Source organism: Polypterus senegalus, chromosome 13, assembly GCF_016835505.1.
Source record: "Polypterus senegalus isolate Bchr_013 chromosome 13, ASM1683550v1, whole genome shotgun sequence".
In the NCBI taxonomy this organism is placed as follows: Eukaryota; Metazoa; Chordata; class Cladistia; order Polypteriformes; family Polypteridae; genus Polypterus; species Polypterus senegalus.
In genome coordinates, this window is record NC_053166.1 from 75,646,452 (window position 1) to 75,671,620 (window position 25,169).

At 38.4% G+C, this 25,169-nt stretch overlaps 1 protein-coding gene across 3 annotated transcripts; it reads right to left on the reverse strand.

The window, feature by feature from the left end:
- On the reverse strand, positions 1 to 25,169 carry idh3g (isocitrate dehydrogenase (NAD(+)) 3 non-catalytic subunit gamma). Of its 3 annotated transcripts, XM_039775904.1 has the most exons (14): positions 25,055 to 25,169; positions 20,424 to 20,471; positions 16,513 to 16,524; positions 10,240 to 10,337; positions 10,042 to 10,157; positions 6,469 to 6,529; positions 6,065 to 6,197; positions 4,097 to 4,230; positions 3,636 to 3,738; positions 3,309 to 3,455; positions 2,118 to 2,212; positions 915 to 975; positions 342 to 475; positions 1 to 209 (listed from the first exon to the last, which is right to left on the reverse strand). In XM_039775904.1, the coding sequence occupies exons 1-13, from the start codon at positions 25,136 to 25,138 to the stop codon at positions 371 to 373; spliced, it is 1,197 nt and encodes a 398-aa protein (XP_039631838.1). In that variant the 5' UTR covers positions 25,139 to 25,169; the 3' UTR covers positions 1 to 209; positions 342 to 370. The 3 variants fall into 3 exon arrangements, with proteins under 3 accessions (XP_039631838.1, XP_039631840.1, XP_039631841.1); XM_039775906.1 differs by lacking the exon at positions 16,513 to 16,524; XM_039775907.1 differs by lacking the exons at positions 16,513 to 16,524; positions 20,424 to 20,471; positions 25,055 to 25,169 and adding an exon at positions 16,279 to 16,297.

Consider the following 25,169-nt stretch of genomic DNA (forward strand, 5'->3'; position numbering starts at 1 on the left):
TGCAAATTAAATATGCCCTTTATTACACAGTTTTACAAAATAAAGCTTTACAGAAACATTGCAATAAATAAAGATAATAGAGAAGACACTATGCTAAAGCAGCTGTCAGCAGGACCAGCACTAGTAATCCAGACTTTTCTTGACTGCAAATCAGCATATTCCTTGGCAGAACCTAAGACTCCAAGATGATTTGGAGAAGGTATGAATAACTGAGAAAAAAAGAAAGGGAAAGACAATGTATAAGAATATAAGTTCAACTAAGCTTTGATGGCTAGGTGTAAACACACTGAGATAAAGCTGCACATATCAGCTTGAGACAATTGAACACAAAATGCACATACCTGTCTGCAGCATATGCACCAAGGCTTCATCACACAGCTGTTTGTCTGTGCAAGGAATTTTCCTGAATCAACCTTACAATAGACTGAACCACCTCAGATGTGGTAGCCAGACCTCCAACATCAGGGGTGTGCATCTGCAGATCAGAGAACAAAATGTAACATCCTGTGCTGTTTCTAATTTATCTGCTAACCCCCAAATGCAACAAATCATATCATGTAGTTAATAAACTGAAGCAACACTGAGTGGGCTTTGAGAAAAATGGTGTCCACTTTGAGGCATGCTGTGTTAATGTGCTCTGTAGCTGTGTTGTGCAGATTAGCAAGTACTCATTCATATCAGAACTTGATGTCAAGAAATGGTTTACAAATCTTTTATTTACCAACAAAGTGATCATTGGGGAATTTAAAACAACCTCACATTTGCCAACATAAAAATAGAAACATTTTAAGCAAAAAAAATCATACTATCACTTTATGCAGTTTAAGCAACAAATTATGAAGGAAATATTCATATAGCATTGGGACAAATTTACCACACTCCTATAATCTGCACATTAGACAGTTTCTACATACCCTGGTTTCATTCATTGTCCTAAAAATTGCACTTCGAATCAAAGTAGCATAGTCATGCAACCTAAAAGAATTAAAAAAGCAAAAGTAATGTTAGGCCTTAGTGTGTTCCCATAAGTCTACATTAAAGAATACAGTATACACGTCTATCTTCTAACCCACTAAATCCAATTAAGGGTCACACGAGAGGCTGAATCTAACCCTGTAATACTGAAAACAAGGCAAGAATCGATCTCATTCCCACACCAAAAAAAAAATGTGTATGTATGCCTAAATGACAAAAAGCACACAACTCAAATCTGCAACATGAACATACACAGAGGATCAGATAAGGTCTGGACACACATACCACCCTACCTATTTGAACCAAAGCCTCCTAAGCAGTCTTTTTATTGACTTTCAGCAAATCCTTATGCAACAATCTGCCTGCTGTACTCAGAATATGTATTCAAGCACCCACCTTTCACCAGAATTAAAAAAATGCAATTTAAAGTATATCTAAGTGAGCTGTATGCTGTTTAAGATGGCTCATGAAGAGCTACAAACTATTTGTTAATCAATGGTTCATTTTGGAACTCAGCAAGTAGTTTACAACAAACCCACAGTTTGAAATGTAGCAAGAATGCATAACTCTGGTGTGATGTTTATTACATGAAAGAGCCAACACTCCCAACGTTTCCAGAGAGTTGGTTGCTTTTCCTTCTAAATGTGTTTAGAAAACAAATTACACATACTTTTACAATGAATGGGTTTGCATTAATAAGAATAATTATACTTTTCTTCCAAATGACAGAGTTGAACCTCCTTGTCAGAACTGGCCAAACTTATGTAGACACACAGAAAGATATTTAACAAGCACAGTGGACAACCTATGGTCCATACTTTGGATATAAGATAGACCGCATACAGTTGTCTTATCTCCATATCGTGAGTACAACCTAGGTATGGTAAATTATTAGAAACAATACACTGTATACAATTAGTGGGGACTTTTAAATTAACTTGGAATTTGCAGGCAACACAGCTATGCATAACTGAGGAGTGCCATTGGGTTTGTACAAAACAGACAGACTCTAATATGACCATGTATGTGCCACTGATAAAATAAAAGATAGATTAAGCATAGACTCATCTTCATATTAATGAATACATGGACCAAGCTTGTGATTTTCCACAGTTTTAATAAGATATAACTAAGTGACTTACCGAAGATGGTCCAGCATCATGCAGCTAGCCAGTAACATGGCAGTGGGGTTTGCAATGTTCTTGCCTGCAATGCTTTTCCCAGTATTCCTTGTAGCCTACACAAACAAAATTAAGGTTCTACTTACAATATAAAAGGTTCAAAATTTTAAGCTACTTATCAGGTCAAGTTGGGGAGCATGCACTGGTATAGCGTGTTGCCGCACCCACCACACAATGAAACTGCTCAGGAGCAGACACACGGTCCAGTCCCATCCTCCAGAAATTAACATCTATTTGCTGCTGACAGGTATTATGTGGGTGTCCCCTTGACTTGGTCCAGCCACTTGTGTTCTCAACAATGAGGATCCTGCGAGCCAGATCACCCTCGGGGAATCACAACACATGGCTGTGGTGCCATAACTGACGCTCCCTCACAAGGTAATGTGCCTCACTTGGAACTTCATGAGCAACCACAAATTCGACACAAAGTCAAACCAGTGGTACCCAAGGATTCTCCAAAGAGACACAGTACCAAAGGAGTCCAGTCTTCATCTCAGAAATAGCGTCCCTGTCTCTTAACCATATAGCATGACAGGAAGTACCAGGACTCTAAAGACTTGGACCTTTGTCCTTTTGCACAGATAGCGGAAGTGCCACACACCCCTTTCCAGTTACCTCATGACCCCCCCATGCTCTCCCAATCTGTCTACTGACCTCATAGGAATAGTTACCAGAGACATGCATGTCATTGCTGAGGTAAGTAAACCTCTTGACCCGGTTGACATTCTCTATGCAGACAGACACATGCTGATGGCTGTGCCTAAGAGGTCATTAAAGGCCTGGATCTTGGTTTTTATCCAGGACACTTGCAAGCCCAGACACTCAGACTTCTCGTTCAGTCACTCCAGAGCCCCAATGAGAGCCTCTACTGACTCTGCAAAGATCAGAGCATCATCAGCAAAGTCAAGATCAGTGAATCTTTCTTCACCAAAAGATACCCCACAGCCAACACCCAGTCCATGCAAGCATTGAATGGAGTAGGAGCAAGAACACACCCCTGACAAACCCCAGAATTAACTGGGAAAAACACAAAGGTTCTGCCTCCACTCTGCACAGCACTCCCAGTACCAGAGTACAGGCACTGGTACTGTACACTGGTAAGTTACCCATGTTAGATACCAAACCGTAAGGACATTGCAGGAGAGAACGCACCGTTTCAAAGACAGCATAATCACGTCCATAATTTGCTCCGGGTACAAGCCCTGGTCCTCCCACCAAACCAGCACAGACATTGCTGACCACATTCCCGTACAGGTTGGGCATCACCATGACATCAAACTGATTGGGCCTGGAGACCAGCTGATAAAAGCAGAAGTTGAGAAAAAGTGAATTTGGTGAAAAGGTCAAACTATCATCATTGTTTAAGAGTAATATTTTCCTCGTCAGCATAATTTTCTGATCAGTATAAACTTCCCCATTTACATCTTAAACACAAAAATACTAGATGTTCTCAAACGTACAAATGTGCTGTCATCCTACCTGCATAGTAGTATTGTCAACAATCATGTTTTCAAAGGTTATATCTGGGTATCCCGCTGCCACTTCCTTACAGCACTGCAGGAAAAGTCCATCACCCAGTTTCCTACAAGATGATAAAAGCGAGGAACCAACAATCAGAAAAGAAAAAAAAATTCCAATTCCTAATAATCCACTTCCTCATTAGTCATTAAAACACATAAACAACCAGGTTTCAGTCCAAATCTTTCTAGCTGTAGATTTCTTATAGTAACATGTCACACAAAAGGGACAACTGTACATTTTATATTCATACAGCAGTCTTGCAGTCATCTTCCTTTTGCATAATTCACACAGTCCTCCTTATATATTAACGTTTGGTGGAATATTTACAGCATTGCAAAAGTTCAAATATTTCTAAATAGATAAATAAATAATCCTAATAACAATGATAAATGTTCCCCTGGAAGGAGATAATAACTCACATAATATTGGCTTTGTGCACGGCAGTGACTTTTTTGCGGCCTTGCTCTCGTGCTAACTTGAAGGCATATTCAGCAATACGTAGAGAGTTAGATTTGGTGATAATTTTTAGACTCTCCACCACGCCTGGCACACTCTGCAGAATTAGATAACAAAAAAAATCTGATTATACAACTTTTACTCAGAAATGAGGTTTAAAATCTTTATGCTGTTACTTCTGACTTTGAATCAGCAAGAGGCACAAAATAAACAGCTCAGTTATGATGTTGAATTATTTAAGTACTCTTATAGGCACTGACAGGATAAGATAGTGGGACAGTCTACCAATCTGATACCTAAGCAAGAAAGATTGGCTTAATGGTCTCCCCGTCTACATTTTCTATAATTGTGGTACAAACTTTTCTAAACTTGCTGCAAGTTGTATTCCATCCATCCTTGATGTATTTTTCTTTTTAATTCAGGGTGGCCTTCTAAGCTCTAAATTTCATGTCTTGTAGTGTTGTGTCTTGTAGTTTTGTGTGAAAGGGTGCCTGCTTACAAAAGTTACCACCAAGACCACGCAGTACAGAATAAAGCCCAACAAAGACTTTCACAAGAGAGTAACTCACTGGCCTTGAAACAGCATCGCTGCATGCCAGTGTGGGAGCACAAGAGTTGCAAGTAGTTCTTCTCTACAGGACTGGTACCCTGAAAGTGAAACCTCCTTTGGTGCCACGTGTGTGATAACCTAAAAGGAAACTAGCAATGTGTGCCTAGGATGACAGAGGATTAAAGCAAAGGGTTTCTGCAAATCCTCCTGACCTACAGGTTTCATCAGTTCATTTACAATTAGGACACATGGGACTCATCTTCCCAGGAGAAATAGAAAGCAGTTTGGCTCTGCCTTGGATTCTTGGCTTTTAAGGGATATGCAGGATTCAGAAGAGCAAGGGCATCAAAATACACAAAAATGAATTCTGTCCTTGTATTCCAGAAGAGAAAGCAGACAAGTTATAAGTCTGACAGTAACCCTGACAGAGTTTTTAAAGACACCTTGAGCCAGAAGCTTAACTGATTATTGATTCCTGATGAGAGTTTGGTTACAAAGGTGACTACTTTGTGTAGTACAACAGAGGTAAACAAACACAGTGTAGAAAGGCCAAGTGGAGCAGCAGATTTTCTCTTATACTTTTTGTTTAGTATGTCCAGCCATCCATCAATTGTCTCAACTTGCTTAATCCAACTGTAGAATCAGACTGTCAGCGTGTTGTCACACTCAGTGTATGCCTTATTTAGGTATAATAATCACACCCTTTTCTGATGTAGTTTTCTTGGCTTTATTCCTGGATTGGAGAAGCCATAAGGACGTTTGCCCGTTCACACCTGTTTGTAACAGAGCCTAATCTAGTCTTGTTTTATTAACAAATTTTATTGAATCAAGCAAATGTAAGAAATGGATAAATAAATTAGATGAAAGAGAAAGTGCCTGCATTCAAAAAGGTACAAATTATACAAAGAGGATTTCCAGAAATTAGAAGAAATAAAGTCACAGTGAGAGAGCAGTGCTAACGTGGCTGCAATGGAGCCCAAGGAGGAAGCCTATCTCCTGTACTGAAATACATATCGGTTGATATCTGTTTTTTTTCTAAGTTATCTCAAGCAGAAATTTGAAATGGTTGAGTGATGTCCAACTTAATAAATACGTCAGCTGAGGGGGAATAAAAAAGGGTCTTAATGACATTAATAAAACTCAGCATTATCAAATGTAGACCTCGACCAAGGCCTAATTCAAAGTTTGAAATCCCCTATCTGTATTAAAGCAAAGAAGGACAGGAGGGGTTAGAACTATGTCAATGACGTACCGTATGCTGAGTTGTAGTAGATATTGTTTGTAGAGTGGCAGATCAAATATAAATGGTATGATCGGAAAAGCATCTCCTGTTGTGCCACTCATGACACCTGGTTTAAGTATTACAAAACAGGGGCCTCACCTCATGCTCCAGACTGCTGTACTCCCCCTCTGTATTCTCACGGATTATAATAATGTCAATATCCTTGTGTCTAGTTTGCAGGCCTGGCATACTGCGACAGTGGATCACATTGGAATAAAGGTCCAGACTGGTCCTGGAAAACAAAAGCATTTTTTAAATTAAACAATTATCTTTATTAAAAAGTAAAATGCACAGTGAGATATGGAATTAACACATAATAGGACAAAGATGAGAAACTGGAATAGTAAAGAATTAATTACAACTTGTGCTAATACATTGAGGAAAAAGCTGTGTGAGAAGCAATTAGGGAAAAGACCAAGAACCGGGTGAATAATTTAGGAAAAACCACATATTAAGTAACAGGTGAGCTGGTCAAATGGGGAACAGCAGATGGGACCTCTTACCGCAGTAAGTTGTTCCTGGATTTGTGTGAGGGTGGCATTGTGTGATTGGTCTCAATGTTACCTGTAACAGGATCAAAGGAAAGAAACAAAGAAAAAAAAAACACATTCAACTTGTGACAAGAAAAGTTCATATCTTCCCGAGAGCATAAAGTGTCCTGATTGTCACACAGTTTCCTTTCCTATTGCTAATCTGAAACAGGAGAAATACATGATGTGAATGGAAACAGGCTACTGTAGACAATACAACCTAAGAGCTGAAGTGTTGGACCAGTCAAATCTATGACTTACTCAATTTGTGACAATGACCATATTTGTTTTGCTCCACATTGTGCAACTTGTGTTGAAGTAAAAGATGCACTCTCATGAGCACCGAGGTGTTCAACAAATACAGTCTCTCTTTTGAAGTTGTTGGCATCTGGCTGCTTTTATACAGGCCTCTGGGATCACTAAGGGTGCCCCCTGAGCTGTCCCTGAACCCAAACTGATGCCGAGGATGCCAAAATATACACAATTTAAGATTTATTTAAAAGTAAATGTAAGTGAGGGTTACCCAAAAAAGGAGAAACCAACATACAAAAGATACACAGAATCAAAACCAGTGAACCTCTGTGCCTTCCTACACTTCCAATTCTTCTTTTAAATACCTCATCATTCTGGCTAAAGACAAAACCTGTTCTCCAAAGTCCAAGCTCAATTACAGACTGTCCATATGCAATTCTGAGCCCCAGTTCCCAATTAAAGAGCCACGTACCTCCGAGGCTGACTACCCAGTATATTGGATAGTAGGTAGCCATGTATAACATAAAGGCTTCTCTGATTCTTCATTTGGGAGGTATCCAGTTACTACCCACTAGGGCTGCATCCTCTTAAATAAAAGAATGCTGCTGTTACCTTACATAGATATCCTATCCACCCCTTCCCACATAAACTGCCCCCCCAAAAAAAGTTCAATTTTCATTTGATGGTACCAATGAGCCGAGTTCTACCTCACTTTACAGCACCTATTAGTTTCAGAATGAGTTCAAATACACATTACACTCCATATTAGGAAATTTAATTAATTTAACATTAAGCAAGGTAGTAAATGATGCTCATCTCAATAAACAATCTTACAGACGCAGGAGGAATCAGTCTTAAATCGGCCAACAGTCCAATACAGGACTCACACGCACACAAACCAACACATACGGTTTTAAATTTAGAGTCATCAGTTAACTACACTTGCACTTTTTCAATTGTGGGATGGAAAAAGCAGAGTACTTAGAAGAAATCCATGTGGATTCAAACACAACTAGAAGGCAGCAGACCTAACCACTGAACTGCTGCTATTTGAAGATACTGGCGATCAGGTACTATTACTGAATCGCTCAATCTATGTGGGTAAAATAAAAACCCATCCTATTCTATACTTGAACACAGATGGACATACAGCTTTCATACCTTAGTCTCAATTTAGCAGTCTCTGAGTTTTCACCAAATATGACAAAACCATGTAGCAAAAAACAAGATACTGGGTTTTAAGGAGTGCACTTGATATTTTAACTGCTGCAACGTCTAAAATACTTTGCTACAATCACAGATAACTGCCGTTTTGAAATTTTATGGACAAGGCACTTGATATATAATGTCAGAAAAAAAAATCATTTCTACAAAAAGTAATTTATTACACTTTGTTTTCAAAACTTTTGGCATTCCTAGTTCAACAATACTGGGTGCAAAAGGGAACCAATACTGAAAATGAAGCCAGTTCATTTATATTGTCAATTTAGAGTTCCCAATTAACTTACAATAAGTGCATATATTTTGATGTTAAGGGAAACTCTAGAGCATAGGTTCCCAAACTTTTTTGGGTCAGAGCCCGCTTTTTCAAAGAGTAATTTGATAGCGCCCCCCCCTTGGGTGAACTATACTATATATTGAAAAACAGGAGCAGATTATTTTTATTATTTTATTAGAAGATATAGTATTAACAATATTGGTGTATTGCTCAAAGTATGATTAAAAAATATTTATTATTAAAAAAATGGATATAATATTATTAGTGAGAGGGCTGAGCTTAGTATAATGACATTAATTTTTCGATGATTGGTGCCATTTTTGTCATCAGCAATCTTAAATCGCCACAATCCACTACTGACAATCTGTTTCTTTTCTTTGTTAATAGATTATTGACCAGGCTAAATCCTCTTTTGGCTAAATAAGATGATGGGAGACTTGTAGATCGTCTAATTCGTGTTGCCATCAGGGAAAAGTAGTGTTTCTTCCCAATGAAGAGGCGTATCCATGAGAATTAAAAGATTTGTTGTTTGGTAAAACTGAAATCCACATACGCGAGTGGCAGGGACAAGAAGTGGCTGGTGTGTAGCGCAGGCAGGGGGTGAAGCCCCCTAGTGTTTAATAAGTAGGTCCACGTAAAATTTCCTTTGAATGTGATCTGTTGGTACCACACTGTAATTTTAGGTTTACACTTGCTCTGAAGGAATTCCGAAACAATCTGGTATTGATAAAAAAAACTGCTCACGTATTTATAGTAATGTTCAATAAACCTGCATAGATTCGGTCCTCTGCACGTGCATTAATCTCGTAAGGACTTGCATGATCTGAGAATGCATGACTTGTGCAAACTTGTAAATATAATGTACCGATACCTACTATTTAATACGGATTGGTTTTTCTTAATGGACATTTAGAATAATTGGTTGAAACATGTGTTTGATTGTTTTTAGTATTAATCAAACTTTTCAGCGTATTCTTGCGAGTATTGCCCAAGGGGGCGGCGGCTGGTCCTCAATACTCCCTTAATATGTCTTGCACCAGAAAAGCCCCCTTAGATTTCTTCAGCGTCCATCAGTGGGCGGTACCACCCCTGTTAGGAACCTTAGCTCTAGAGTATCCAGAGAAAAACCCAAATGGATAAAGGGAAAATGTTTTAAGTCCAGAGTGGCCTCGCTGAAATCAAACATCAGGTCTCTGGAGCTGCAAGGCAGCAGCACTAACCACTGTGCAACCATATGTTCAAGTTAAAACTCAAAGTAACCTTAACTAAGCAGTAAATAAAGAGTAAAAAAGGAAAGCAATTCTGCCATGTCACTGCCTTTCACACCTCTCAAAACTGCATTTTATATGTCTCACTGATACAACCTGTAGTACCATGAAATCAGGTCATTTACCAATATAAGCAAGGGCTGTTTTGTTCCAGCCTGTTCTCATCCGCTACTGCTAGTAGTTTTAAAAACTTGGGCCTGTGGTAGCTTAACACAGAAATACCGGCTAGGGCTAATGAAGTGAGTACTTTCAACCCTTTGCTACAGAGACAGGCTAGCCACCTAGAAGATGATTACAAATACATGGAAGGAAATTGGTCTTCATTAAGAAAAGGTCAAAAAAGAAGTTGCCATATGCCAGTGGTGTTGTATGCCAAAAAAATGTGCAAAATCTGGGTCATGTCAAGTTCCAATAGGTGATTATTTTCATACAAAAGTGGTATACTGTTTATTTAAGTCTGAATTTTCATAGTATAGAGAGGGACTACCATGGATGTTCCCATTTTAATTATACTGGAAGCACTGTTACCCTTCAAAGCAACTCCATTGCGGCGAATGGCAGTTATTGCATTATTAATATCATCTTCTTCTGTCAAGGATGAGTTCACATTGACCACTTCAAAATCAACAGGCACACAAGAGAATCTGCATGCACAAAAAGAAAAAAAAACACAACTTAAGGCAAATGTTAAAATGCATCATCACAAGTGCCAATGGGGCCACTTACCTGAAGACCTCACGGACATTCAGCAGGAGTTCAGGTCCGATGCCGTCTCCTGGTATCATGGTAACTGTGTGTCTGCCGCCATACCTGGCAGGTGGAGGCTACAGCAGAGTAAGAGAATGAGTTAAGGCTTCCGCTAAGTGTCTGTCTGCTAGAGATACCGGTTCCCTGCGTGTTGCAACTGTACTAGAAGACCCTTATTGTGAAGGTGGCTTTGGTGTTGCTCTCCTGGGTACTTCAGACACAACTGTTACAGCATGCTCAGAAGTCAAAACAAGAGAGGAGATTTATGGTGGAGGACAAGGCTATTTCAGAGAAGATTTTCAAACATTTTTTAAGAGCAGAGTTAATACTAAAGGTGACAGATAACACATGCTATAATCTGTTACAGTGCCGAAGTCTTTCTCACTCCAAGGACACATGTTAATTCCGTAAACACAAGATGAGTAGCGCTCTCCCACCACATCAGCTAATGTTTTCCTCCCCTACCTACAAACGCATACAGCTCAAAGAAGTGCAAGAGAGACAGACATCAAAAAAACAATCTTTTTTTTCAAAATCATCCATACATTATCCAAAATTGGGTGTCAAAGCAAACTATAGACTTCTGCTTGAAGGAGGAAGGGCTCCAAAGTGATTCTTCATTCAAACATGACAATCTCCAGGAAACTTCCTCTGAGAGTAACATACAGTAGCCCGTTCCACTGTAAGAACACCACCCTGGACAGTTTATCAGTTTAACTTTACAAGGCGTGACTTCCACAGAGCTTCACAGTAGCGTGACACTTTCTGGAATTCTACCATTGGGTTACCTGTCAGGCAGATTCTTCCCTTGGGTGATGCTAGACACTTACCATGAACCTTTCCTCTAATTCTGAACTGATGACATGTGTAGCATTTTCTTTTGGGCTGAAACCTGCTTTGAAATTTTAACTGTACAGTTTCTGTAAAGCCTTTTCTTATCTAACCGATCTCCTTTTTTCAAAAGCAGTTTTACTTTAGGACTTTGTTTCAACCAATTTAAGAATTTCTCTTTAACTTAACAAATGGTGGACATCTCTCAAATAATTAAATACGACAACAGACAAGTATAAACTATTTTAAAAGAAAATAATATGTTACTGTCTGAAGGATGCTCATAAAAACAGACTCTTTAGTTTATACAAATTCCAGCACTTCTCTTCTTGATTGGCCAAATATAAAATGAATTCTCTGCAGCATCTTACAAAATGTATGTCAAGAACTCTATTCTGTACAAATTTATTTTAAACATCTTCACCACGGACTGCATTGGTAACACTTTACACCAACAAAGCACATTCAAAACAGCCAGAGCTGATATAACACGAGGAAGTAAGGTGTATACCAGAAGAATAAATGCAAACCATGCAAACAGCTCAGTCAAATGCAGTAGGAGGAAATGATGAGAGTGCTACATAACTCCATAGGATGACAGACAGGCTAACAGACAATCAGATACTGGAAAAAGCAGACCAGCTTCACAAAAAGAAAAAAAAATGCAAATGCAACCGTATTAATGAGAGGAAATACAGGTGTATCTTAATAAGTTAGAATATCATCGAAAAGTTAATTTATTTCAGTAATTCAATTCAAAAAGCGAAAGTCATATATTATATAGATTCATTACACACAGTGATATTTTTCAAGCATTTGTTTCTTTTCATTTTGCTGATTATGGCCTACAGGTAATGAAAACCCAAAATTCAGTACCTCAGAGTCTTGCTGACTTATGGTGGTCACACTCCACTCAGCTAATTAACCCAAAAAACTGCAAAGGTGTCCTGAGCCTTTAAATGGTCTCTCAGTCTGGTTCAGTAGGCCACACAATCATGGGGAAGACTACTGACTTGACAGTTGTCCAGAAGACAGTCACTGACACCCTTCACAAGGAAGGTAAGCCACAAAAGGTCATTGCTAAAGAAGATGACTGTTCACATTCATGGAAAGTTGAGTAGAACGAAAAAATGTGGCAGAAAAAGGTGCACAATCAACAGGGATAACCACAGCCTTGAGAGGACTGTGAAGCACAGCCCATTCAAGAATGGGAGGACATGGGCTACAACTGTCTCATTCCAAGTGTCAAGCCACTCCTGATCCAGAGACAATGTCAGAAGCATTTTTCCTGGGCTAAGGAGAAAACAAACTGAACTGTTGCTCAGTGGGTCAAAGTCCTCTTTTCAGATGAAAGTAAATTTTGCATTTCATTTGGAAATCAAGGTCCCAGAGTCTGGAAGAAGAGTGAAGAGGCACAGAATCCAAGTTGCTTGAGATCCAGTGTGAAGTTTCCACAGTCAGTGATGATTTGGGGAGCCATGTCATCTGCTGGTGTTGGTCTACTGTGTTTTATCAAGTCCACAGTCAGCACAGCAGTCTACCAGGAAAGTTTACAGCACTTCATGCTTCCCTCTGCTGACAAGCTTTACGGAGATGCCAATTTCATTTTCCAGCAAGACTTGGCACCTACCCACACTGCCAAAAGAACCAATACCTGGTTTAATGACCATGTTATCACTGTGCTTGATTGTCCAGAAAACTAACCTGTCCTAAACGCCATGGGGAATCCACGGGGTGTTGTCAAGAGGAAGATGAGAGACACAAGACCCAACAATGTGGACGAGATGCACACTATCAAAGTATCCTGGGCTTCCATAACACCTCCATGATTCTCTCCATACCACGCCGCATTGATGCAGTAATTCGTGTAAAAGGAGCCCCATCCAAGTATTGAATACGTACATGGATGTACATGGTCTTATGTAATATTCTAATTTTCTATGATACTGAATTTTGAATTTTCAAACACAGCTGGAGGGGATGCACAAACCAGTGTGTTCCTTCGTGCTGGTCCCAAGCCCGGATAAATGGGGAGGGTTACGTCAGGAAGGGCATCCGGTGTAAAATTTTGCCAAATCAATATGCGGACAACAATACAAATTTCCATACTGGATTGGTTGAGCCCTGGGTTAACAACGACCCCCCCAGTACTGTTAGCCAACAGGGTGCTGGCAGAAATTGGGTTACTGTTGGCCGAAGAAGAAGATGTGGTGAGACAGGACATGCATGGGTGTAGCAGAACAAGATGCAGAGGACAGAAAGATATGGAAAATGATTCGCTGTGGCAACCCCTAACGGGAGTAGCTGAAAGAAGAAGAAGATGACTGAATTTTTGGCCATAATAAACAAAATGAAGAGAAATAAACGCTTGAAATATATCACTCTGTGTGTAATGAATCTTCATTATACAGTATATGAGTTTCACTTTTTGAATTGAATTACAGAAATAAATTAACTTTTCAATGATATTATAATATATTGAGATGCACCTGTAAGTGCTCACCTTTAAACAGACAGACCAACTGACACCAACAAAAGGCCATCCACAGATGCAGAACTGTAATTGGGCAATTTCTTATAGCCTCCATCACTGTCCCACTGTGTTTTACATAATATGGAAGACATTTACTTTTTTGGTCATGCTTAGGGAGTTCACGAGGAGGCAGCAGGGCACTTACCACTATAGGGTTGCAGAGAGACTGTGCCAGGCTGAACCAAACCTTCAACTGGATTGTAAGTACACCGCAGAGCATAGTCGCTCATAATAGTTAATTTAGAGTCTGGAGTCAAACAAACAAGAATTTCTTTCAAATACGACAGGAAACTAGGGTACCTGTGGAAAACGTACTTGACCACTGTACAGACAAGCAATCTCAAACACAGTGGATGATGTGTTCTTCCCATATATATTTTGATTTAATTTTTGTGATGCTTTGTGACTGTTTCTGGTTATGGACTAGCCCATTAAGAGCCATGTCTGTAAGAAAAAAAGGTGCTGCCAACTGATATGCCAATCACACACCACCAAATACAATTCCATAAAAGTTAACATTAAAGTGGACAAATTTCTATCCACTGGATATCCATTTCTGCATGCTGAAGAGCACACACAAGAAATTTCACTGTACTCTGTACATGTTGCTGAATAAATCACTTGTGTTTGCTGGCACATTATGTGGAAGGCAAGAAGCTTAGCATTTTATTATTTAAAATGTGTTCAGAGTGGGACATGAAATTGTACGAAAGATACTCCAAAAAAAAAGTGACTCTCACATGAAAACTACTAGATACAGGGTGTATGACCTCATTCATTAGCTGGGAGCTAAACTGGAAGTTAGGAAGTCTGTGTAGATTTTGCATGTTCTCCTTGTGTATATATGGGGTTTTCTCCAGGTACTGCAGTTTCCTTCCACATCCTGAAAGAAATACACACCCAACTGAATGTGTTTGAAATGTGTGCCTAAACGGGCGATTCCAGTACTGCTAGGTTAAGCTCTCGACCACCTTTCTGCAACCCTAAACTGGACTTATTGGGATTAAGAATGTGTTCGTATAAAGTTTTTGTGTGAATTCTGCAGAACTGAGGAAATTCTGATCATATGGGTTCTTGACTTTAATCTTTGGCCTCCCAAACTGTACAATCTAACATATGCTTTTAATATAGTAACAATTTTCTGCTTCTTTGTTGAATATTGCATTATGATTTGTGAGCAATTGGACTTTTTAAAATTTTTGTCTACTTTGTATTTTAATTTACATTCAATAATGAACTCTTGCTTCTTTCAGTCTCTAAAAGCTATGTTATTTTATTATGAGGTACACAATACAATATTATCCTTACATTTTTAATTTATTGCTTCTAAATGCAATGCATTTTCAAATTGCTGCTTGTAGTTGTCAATGAATACTGATTAACATTCAGAAATTAAAAGCTGCCATTACTGAAACTTTCTAATCGTATCTTCTGGTTGATGCCACTGCCTCTGTTTACTCGTGTGAACGCTGGCCACAACTGATTTCAAGTTTAATTATAACATCATAGATTGATTTGACTTGATTGTGAGTTATTTAATACACTATTCAGCTATATTGGGTAAATTGAGAGATCTCTGCTTTAAATGAAATGCAGTTTATTGTCTTGAATGTTCATTTAGCTTGGCAAGATGGCAGTCGTTGGCTGATAAACTGATTCAAAAATGTTAGCCATCACTTTTTTCAGTATATTATGCTAACATTTAATAATAAAATAAGAATCAAATGATCAGTTTCATTAAAAATAGTAATGCTGTACATTAGCACCTTTCCAAATTGATTTTCAAAAAGCACTGTACTTCAATAAAAATGCTAACATTGAAAAATTTTTGTACCCAAGGCTGCTGATTGTCCAGATTTAACATGCTGACTGTGAACACTGACCTTAAGAGTGAGCTTTTAAAATAAGTTACATATTATGTGTTGCTTTTTCATCAGCACATAAAACAAAAAAAAAATACATTTAAATAAAGCCAGGGAAGGCTGGCATCTAACATACAAATAACTACATTCTGCTTTATTTTGCCAGCATATCACACAACTGCAAAATAAGAGCAGATTAATGTCAAATTTTTAAAAACTGTAAAGAAGTTTAAGGAGACATCACACTGTTACACAATTTCTAGTTTAAATTCACTACAAAGAGAACTGAAACAAATCAGTCAGAAACTAGAACATTCTAAGTTATTAAAGTTAAAAACCTGCCCTTGAAATTTGCATAATTACAGCATACATAGTCTATGTATTTAAAACAGAAGTCATTTTCATTCTGACACTAGTTGAGAATCATGTGGTTGGGTAATGAGTATATAAAAATATTTAATGAAAAAGCTGTGATGTAAAATTGATTAAGTTCTAAAATGGACATAAAAAATAAAAGTACAACAAAGTCAAATATTCCTATTATGAATAATTTACATACTAGAAGATATTCAGGGATAAAAAAATGAATAGAAGGGCAGATAAAGGTTTATTTCACTTAAGTTCTGCAGAATTCTTGATAACACCATTGATATATTTAAAACTTGCTGTATTTGCCAAATTGTCAGAGACTGCATCTGTATATATCTGGTCATACTGTTAAAACTTGAAATTGATTCATATTTTTCAGTTTTTATGTCTATTTTATGGCAAACAATAAAAAAAAGTAAATACCAAATAGTATTGTGAAGCTTAAATCATCCAAATTGCTTCATTTTGACTCCAGAACTGACAGTCAAATGGGTCAGATGTAACAAGATGACCAGACAGCAGTAGTGATGTCCTTCTCTTTTCAGTCATGTTGTCTGCCAGCGTTACTATAAGTAAGCACCTTAGCCTGGTTAACACCTGCACTGTGGTCCCCAGCACAAAAAGGAAACATTACTGAAGTGAAAGTGCCATACTTACAATAATTTGAGACTGGATGCCACATGAGCAGGGAATTAAGGGAGTGAACATGAGGGAGAAAAATGAGATTAAGGTTAATTTCTTACACACCATGCATCTAACACAGCAAACCTTGTCTACAAGCAGCATGCACATCTAAAAATATCTTATTTGAGGGACAAAATGCAATCAAGCAAAAGTTAAGAGGAATGTCCCGATTGACAGAAAGCTTGTGTAACTACTATTTAATGATTGTATTAGCACCAGTAATTAATGTGAACAGGTAAAGACTAATCACATACCAGGAAATATTAGAATTTTTATATACACATACAGCTGACATAGCCACAGCTTGCCTGAGTGAGGCGATACATACCTGGTGTCTTTAGACAACAACCTTTCAGCTAACCGGGACTCTACAACACAAGGTCAGCAATTGTTCCACGTTTTGAAATGGTAGTAAATACTTAACATTATATACAGAAGAACCGTCTTTGGTTGAGTATAGTAGTGAACAACCATGTCATCTAACAAGATGGAAACCAGGTCTGCACCAAAGGTTTCTCATTGTAACATGTTCAATGTAGTTCATTCCTTGGTATTTAGATCCAGCGGACGCATACATGCGCTTCAGTCTTTGAAAACATTGCCAGCTTATGCGAAACTGAATTAAAAACCATGCAAGCATTAGTCAATTTCTGTGCACAACTAGGACTCTGTACTTTCTCGGAACATTTCAAAATCCATTGGCGATACAATGATTGCAGGCCCTCTGTTAACTCTAGTTTCTCATATGCATTGCTGAATGGTCAATATATGAAATCTGTTTTCATAATAGAAATGAGAAGACGATAAGTGTGTATTAGATCATATAATACGAGTCAGCTCACCAAGTGTAGGAATCTGAACTGAAGCTTATTTTACAAGCATGGCAACGACTGTAGGAGTCACAAAAGAAGTTGGCTCCACAATTTTTTTCAAAAAAGTGCCACATAGTGAAGTATAATAATGCCACTGCAGTTGTCAATGATGATTTCTCGCTGCAATGAAAAACTACATTGCTCAAAGCATTTGGAGTGTTAACAACTAGCTCCAGATGACATCCAGGGGGACTTTGGCCACAATGGTTATGTAACCACAGTGTGTATGTTCTACCTTTTTGACAGATGTTTAATGCATTCCATACATTTTGAAATGCAAATCTGACAGAGTCCTTTGTGACAAAGAGGGACAGGGAGCAGAGAAGGACTGTTTGACTTAATTAAACAGGTCCAATTGACTTTTGTCTAGTACAGGATATGGTCTCTCACACAGTTCAGTTCTGCACCCTCTGAATATAGAAGACAAAGTCAATCTGAGCATGCCATCTCAATTTAAGAATGTTAAGGGGCCAACCCTGCCGCACATTCAATTCAAGTGTGACTGTGTCCTCAATGTCAGCCCTTACTTATCTTCAAACTATACGAGTACAAGAGCTCTAAGCAGTCTCGTAAAAAAAATATAATAAAATAATAATAATGATAAATATTTCATACTCATAGCTGACATGAAATCTGTAAGTACTGATTATAGCAAGTGGGTCACAACTGTCCTTTTTAATAGTCTATCATAAAGTTCGGAAGTCACAGAGATCAGTAACAAATGAGCAACACTAAACTTTAAATTGATAATACTAAGTCAACACCAGAATCTGAACTGAAATTGTACTACTTAAAAGCTAAAGTCTCTCACATGTCTACTGTTTACTTTTACAAAGTGGTGTAATCTTACCAAGGATGACTGCTATGACATCGTCCATTATAAAACTGATGCCCCACATATCTAGTTACATGCAGAGTTACAGCAAATATCCCTAAATGGTCAAGTGGAGTTTATTTTTTTCTCATGTACTTGACTGTGCATATTTTAGGGGATGGGAGTTTTTTTTAGCTATGATTACAAGCATAAGATCCATTTCTCAGAAACATGCCCCCTAAAGAATACACAAATCTCCTTACGAAGGAAAAAAATACCCTAGTTATCAAAGTAAAAAGTGTTAACCCAGCCACAAGGGATGCACAAACCAGTGTGTTTCTTCATGCTGGTCCCAACCCCGAATAAATGGGCAGGGTTATGTCAGGAAAAATTTAAAATGTAAACTTTTGCCAGATCAATATGCGGACAACAATTTTGGATGCTCCGCTGTGGCAACCCCTAACGGAAGCAGCCGAAAGAAGAAGAAGATCAAAGTAAAAAGTGTTAAATATAGTAAATTAAATTGTTACACACTAAGCATCCTTTTATTTAGATACATCTACTCAAGAATGAGTTGGTCCCTACATTCACCCTCAGAAGTGCCTTAAGTCATCAAGACAAAACTCAACATAACTCCCATTGTGCAGATCGTTGTTATCAATATCAGGGTGGCCCAGAGTTGTTTCAAATCAGGTGGTGGCAGATCTCCGATTAACCTATTCCTTTTCTGTTCATGGATGCCTGACATGATCAAGATCTGATGAAGGGAATGGCTGCTGTATTTACCTAAATTAGTGTCACACTCCTAGTCTATAGCCTGTAGCAACATTCTTCAGCATTCAAATATGACTCTGTTCATATCAAAGAACTCAACGTTTGGCACAAAAGAACATTTCATTCCATCACCCCTGCAGTAGCAAACTGCAAGTGTCATCATGAGTAGCATGCACACTTTCTTCACATTTAAATTACACAGTTTCACAAAAGTGATCAACTCAAGTAAATAAATAGATCTTTTTAACTAACTATCCAATAGTCATTGTGTTTGGCAAACCTAGAAGAGTCTGACAGAGACTTGTTCCACGTAGTCTGTGCGCACTTGATACAAATATGCATATCTTAAGAACATACACTCATGACCATCTTCTGCATCCACAAGTAAGAAAAGGCCCAAGCTTCCTAACACTTAAAGAAATGCAACTACAATATATAGACACAAAATTAATGTACACACACCTGAAATTTAAAGTAATACATCAGCATGTAAGTAACAGAGGAAAAAGACGATGCACAGTTTTATCATTATGTACAAAGACCCACTGCAAATGCCACAATGGTTTCCTTTGGGAATATGAACACAATACTAAACTGCTACTAAATAATTCAAGGCTGTTACTGCAAAATTATTACTTTACAATGTGTTACACCAGCTTGCATTTTGGTAGATTTCTCTCCTCAGCACACGTGATCACATCTCTGTTGTAAAGGAAATACATAATTCTGAAACAGTTTGTTGTTGGATTAAGCTACTAAAGCATTATTTCTCTGAATATAAGACACTAACAAAACTTCTAGATCTCAGGTGGTCTTCCACATATCCAGCTTGAGGGTTCCCAGGTCTAATGATGATTTCAATTAAGTTACTGCAATTTGCGGTTAATTTGAATGACACATACATTACACAAACCCAATACAGTACACGCACATTCAGGCAAACCAGTGTGTGTGTACTGGTTTATGGCACGGCCCTAGACTGACGCCAGAGTAGTACAGTAAAGAAACCAGAGTGAAAGAAAAATGAACTAAGATTAAAAATGATGCACATAAAATGTGCAAAATTGGCCATTACAATTGATTTTTCCTGTACCCTTTTGCACACTTTATGAGCCACATTGGAAATTTTGAAGCGAACCACCACAAGATTGTTGGGGTCATTTTGTATTGATTCCTAAAACTGTATTTTAGATCTGTGTGTGTGTTCATCTGTGCTGTGCAATGTTCATGTTCACAAGTATTGTAATCCACAATGGACATAAGCACATGACTGAACGTGGATGGCTCTGCTTTTCACTGAAGACACCCCTGTGTTGTAGTCAGTTCAACTCAATTGCTGTAATTTAAACCACCTTTGTTCACACAATATTGAAACTGTTCCTCAGGAATATTTCAGCAAGAAAAAAAAAAGTATTTATACTTACAGTGAAAACTGTTCTTCCATGCTGACTGGAAAAAGGAACACCAAGCACCTATAAAACAGAAACAGTTTCCCCCATGAAACAGCGCAACGCTCGGTGCGATGATAGGCTTTCAAAAACTCCAGCGGGTTGACAGCAACTTTTTTCTCTTAATGTGCTTACAAAACGGACAAACGTACTCATGAGCCACTTTGCTACATCTTTGCCGTTGCTATATGCTTTAGGGTGGTCCACAAACCAATGGAAAGAGCTGATGTCTGTACAATCATTTCTCCACAAGGTTTATTTTTGTCCAGTAGGGATAGCTTGCTTACCTGATTGTGTTACATTTAGAGGTTGCTCCATTCTGAACATTTTATTGGTATTGTTACTACATTCATACTCCTTCACAGGATTCTTACCTGGCTAAGTGATTAGTAAACAAACAAACAAAAAAAAAAACAGAACAGAGAAAATTCTAGCAATAAGGTGGAGTTCCCAGAACATTCTAGTAGTAAGGGGAAGTTTTCAGAGTATTGTAGTATTAAGCAGTAGTTTTGGGAACATTCTAGGAGTTTCTGTTTTATTTCTGGTTTATTTATACACAACCTACACAGAAATTATTAGAAGCATCTGATAATGACCATTGCCTATAAAAACTTCACAACTGGTAAATCATTACACATGCAACAGCCAGCAACACAGGATTTTCATAAAGGAGCATGCATTAGAAATGAATAAGCTGTAGGAACTGAAATGGTCCGGACTGCATGTCATCATCATATCATGGAAGAAGTGCTGTCAAACATCTTCTCATGTTTATTTGGCCTGTCAACTGCGCTGTTCAAGTAATTTCAGAAGGAATGGCTGCCAATAAATCAAGATGCATATGCTGTAGCTACTGATGTCCTCTTTGAGGACGCAGTAACTGCAGTATGAAATACTTGACTACTTACCAGCTAAGGGACGATTATCCAGATTTTCTGTGTTTGCCTCTCTTCTTTTCTGGTGTACACAAAGACAGGGAGTCATTTGAGCTCCAGGTCCAACACATCACCACAGGTCCATGGAAAAAGGGATTTATGCATTGAAAATATTTCTTTTTTAAGGCTCAGATCAGGACGACTGCACATGAATCAAAGTTTATCACAGATTTTGTTTGGGTTTCCAGTCTTTTTAATGTCAGACAGTGGAATGAAGCACCAAGTTCCTTTCAATGACATCACATTTTTATCACTTTTTAAGACTGACCCAAACAAGGCTTTTGCCAGTAATGCCTACGCAGTATTGTCAAGCCACCGCTGTCTTTCTAACCAAACACTTGACAGGTGCAAAGCCTGCAGTGGCCCTCGTTAACAGACATTTCTCAACATCTAAGATGTCAAACAAATCTGAACAGTAGAAGTTGGACAGCCTCTTCAGTGAGAGTGCACACTGCTTTTCCCTGACGGCAACACGAATTAGATGATCTACAAGTCTCTGACTTATTAAAGCCAAACAATATCCACATACTTCTGTCATATCACCTAAGTCCATATATTGAATGTCTATTTTCGCTTTTACCTTTTCATCAATATCGCATTGAATTTTGATTCCGTGTTTGGAATTACATCGTGACAACACAACGTATAACTTCCCGTGAGTGAATATCATTTCTTTCTCTCTACATGAACTGTGTCTGACAATAGCATTCACACAAATCTCTTTGCATAAAGTCTTGTTTCGCAGGGCTTGAAATTTTCTCTCGTAGGATTTCAATTTCACCAAACAACCAATCTTTTAATTCTCACGGATACGCCTCTTCACTGGGAAGAAGCACTACTTTTCCCTAATGGCAACACGAATTAGACGATCTACAAGTCTCCAACTTAAAGTTTAAATTCGAACAATATATTCAATCTCTTCTCGCTGTTCCGTTATTTCACCGAGTAATAATTTCCATTTGTTTGTGCTAATATGATCTTTCCTATCATTTTTTGAGATTTTCAAATTTTCATATTTCCATTTTCTCTAACCTGCTCTGCATGTGTATCGCGCCAGCATTTTTTAATTCTTTACGACGTTCTACTTTGTCATCTACTCTTTGTCTTTTATTTCCAGCCCCAGGCATGGTTAAATCTCTTCGTACAAAGTCTCGTCTCGCGGGACGTGAAAGTGTCTCTCTTCTAAACATCACGTCTCATCGCAGGATAAAAAGTCTCGTCTCCCAAGATTTTTTCATTATGATAGACAAGATCATAGTCTAGATAGTGGAGAACTTGAGTCACTGACTTTTTTTGGACCACCCTAATGTGTTCTGGATGTAGGGATTGTGATGGGAACAAGCATGTTACAAAACCTGGATTGCCATGCAAGGCTCAGTATACACAGGGAAGCAATACTTGCAGGCTGCCGATTATGTTGCTATATATTCCCATTTCTACTTTTACATCTGTTTTTTTTTTTTTTTACAAGAAGAGAAATGATCACAAGTTCAAAACTCATTACTGATATACTGCACTTATAAAAACATTAGTTAAATAAAATGACTTGTCGGGTACAACTGAGGAATATCAGAGCTGACTGTGAATGATTGATTTACAACACTAGCAGTCACAGTTGAGAAGATCTGAAACTAAACATCTCTAAAAGAGAAGGCAGCTTTAAGTTCTAATTTAGTGCAATGTTTTACTCTCAGTCATTAATGGTGAATGGAACTAGAGATTCAGATTCTGCAGTTACTTTACTGAGCATCACCTTGCTCCCTAAAATGCACAATTGTCGATACAGGACCACTGGCACTCACACTGGCAAATCCAGAGGCACTTTCTTGCCACAAATCAAAAAGTTAATAGTCAATCATGAGGATTCAAATACTGTGACATAACAAACAGTATCGATAAATATATAATACTTGCAAATACACTAACTGATCAAATTATTAGGAACACTCTAGTAATACTGGGAAGGGCCTTACTTTGCTCTCAAAAGGCGTTAATTCCACAAGTTGCTGTAAACATTTCTTTGACCTTTTCTTACATATTGACATGACTGCGTCATGCAGTTTCTACAGATTTGTCATTTGCGCATTCATGCTGCAAATCTCCTGTTCGACATCCCAAAGGCGTTCTGTTAGATTCAGATCCATTCAATGGAAATTTATTGAAGAAAACCAAGCTCATTGTCATATTAATGAAACCAGTTTGAGACAACTATTGCTTTGTGACATGGAGCATAATCTTGCTGGAAGTAGCCATTAGAAGATGAGGCAATTGTGGCCATTAAGGGATGCACATGGTTAACAACAATATTCAAATATACCATGAATTTCTAGTGATAATTGGTTGGCATTGATTGGCCCAAAGTGTACCAAGAAAACATTCCCTACACCATTACCACCGGCCTGAGTACTGAAATAAGGCAGGTTGAGTATCTCAGTTCATGCTGTGGGTGGCTTTGTGAGATGCTTTTCTATTTGGCACAGTTGTACAGAGTGGTTATCTGAGATACTGTATGCTTTCTGTCAGCTCAAACCAGTCTGGCCATTCTCCTCTCACCTCTGCCACTCATTCGATGTTTTTTTTTTTTGTTCCCACACCATTCTGAGTAAACTCTTCTGAGAGTGTTGTGCCTGAAAATCAGCAATTATAGAAACACTCAGATTTCCCCCTCTGGCACTAACAGTCATGCCACGGTCGAAATCACAGAGATCACATGTGTTCCCCATTCTGGTATTTTGTGTAAACATTGTCGGAAGCTCCTGATCTCTATCTGCATGAATGTTGTGCACTTTGCTGCGGCCACATGAATGGCTGATAAGGTCATTGCATAGATAAGCAGGTGTGCAAGTATCCCTAATGGTCTGCTCACTGAGTGTGCATATATATGTTGCATGCTAAGTACACTTTTTAATGTTGGTGTTATAACTCCACCACAGGGAAGAGAAAAACGTCATAGTTTTTTTTTTACATTCGTTTATTTACAAAACAAAAAAAAAATACGTAAAATTATATTTTTTAAACATTACTTCTGTCGCGAAGTTCGGTATAACACCGAAAGGGTCATCGCCGATAAGCTTAGTTCATTACAAATGCATCTGGGTTGAGTGGCAGGGTTGATAACACACGAGTACCTTATTTTTGTATTACTGTATTGTAATTTGCCTGTTCCGAGGCACAAATTTCTCTGTAATATGTACAAATAACAACAAACTTGACTTGAAATGAGTACATCTGACACTCCAGTGAAAGAGCAAACTACAAACTGACAGGAATCGGGTCAAGTTACTAAGAAATTCTAATATGCTGTTCAGCCTCACCCAAGCCAGAATCATTATTATGCGGCATTCGGTTTACTCTGTCCACTTATCAAGTGTAAACGGATTGAATGTCAAACCCTCAAAGGTGCCAGGATTGGAAGCATTGCACAAGGATTTTAACGTTGCGCTCCTCCACTGCATTACAGACTCAACAATGTGCTTGACAAGCGCTATGACCAATCACGGCCTAACTGCGGCCCCGCCCACCAGCGGATCGCCTCCAAACAACACACAAGAGCATCTTGCCAAGGTGTGCAATGTGACTTTCTCTGCAAATTAATGATATAATCAAAGGCGATTCTTGAAACGAATTTAACATGGAGATTTGTTTCGACTAAAAACAACTGTAAATTCTTACTTGTGCTAAGTTCGCGGACCGGCTCTGCAAGAAAACTGGCCTCAGCAGCTTCGACATCATCAGCATTGACGAGGACGGCGACATGTTGGAATCGGAGAGTGCGGAAGAGACGTGC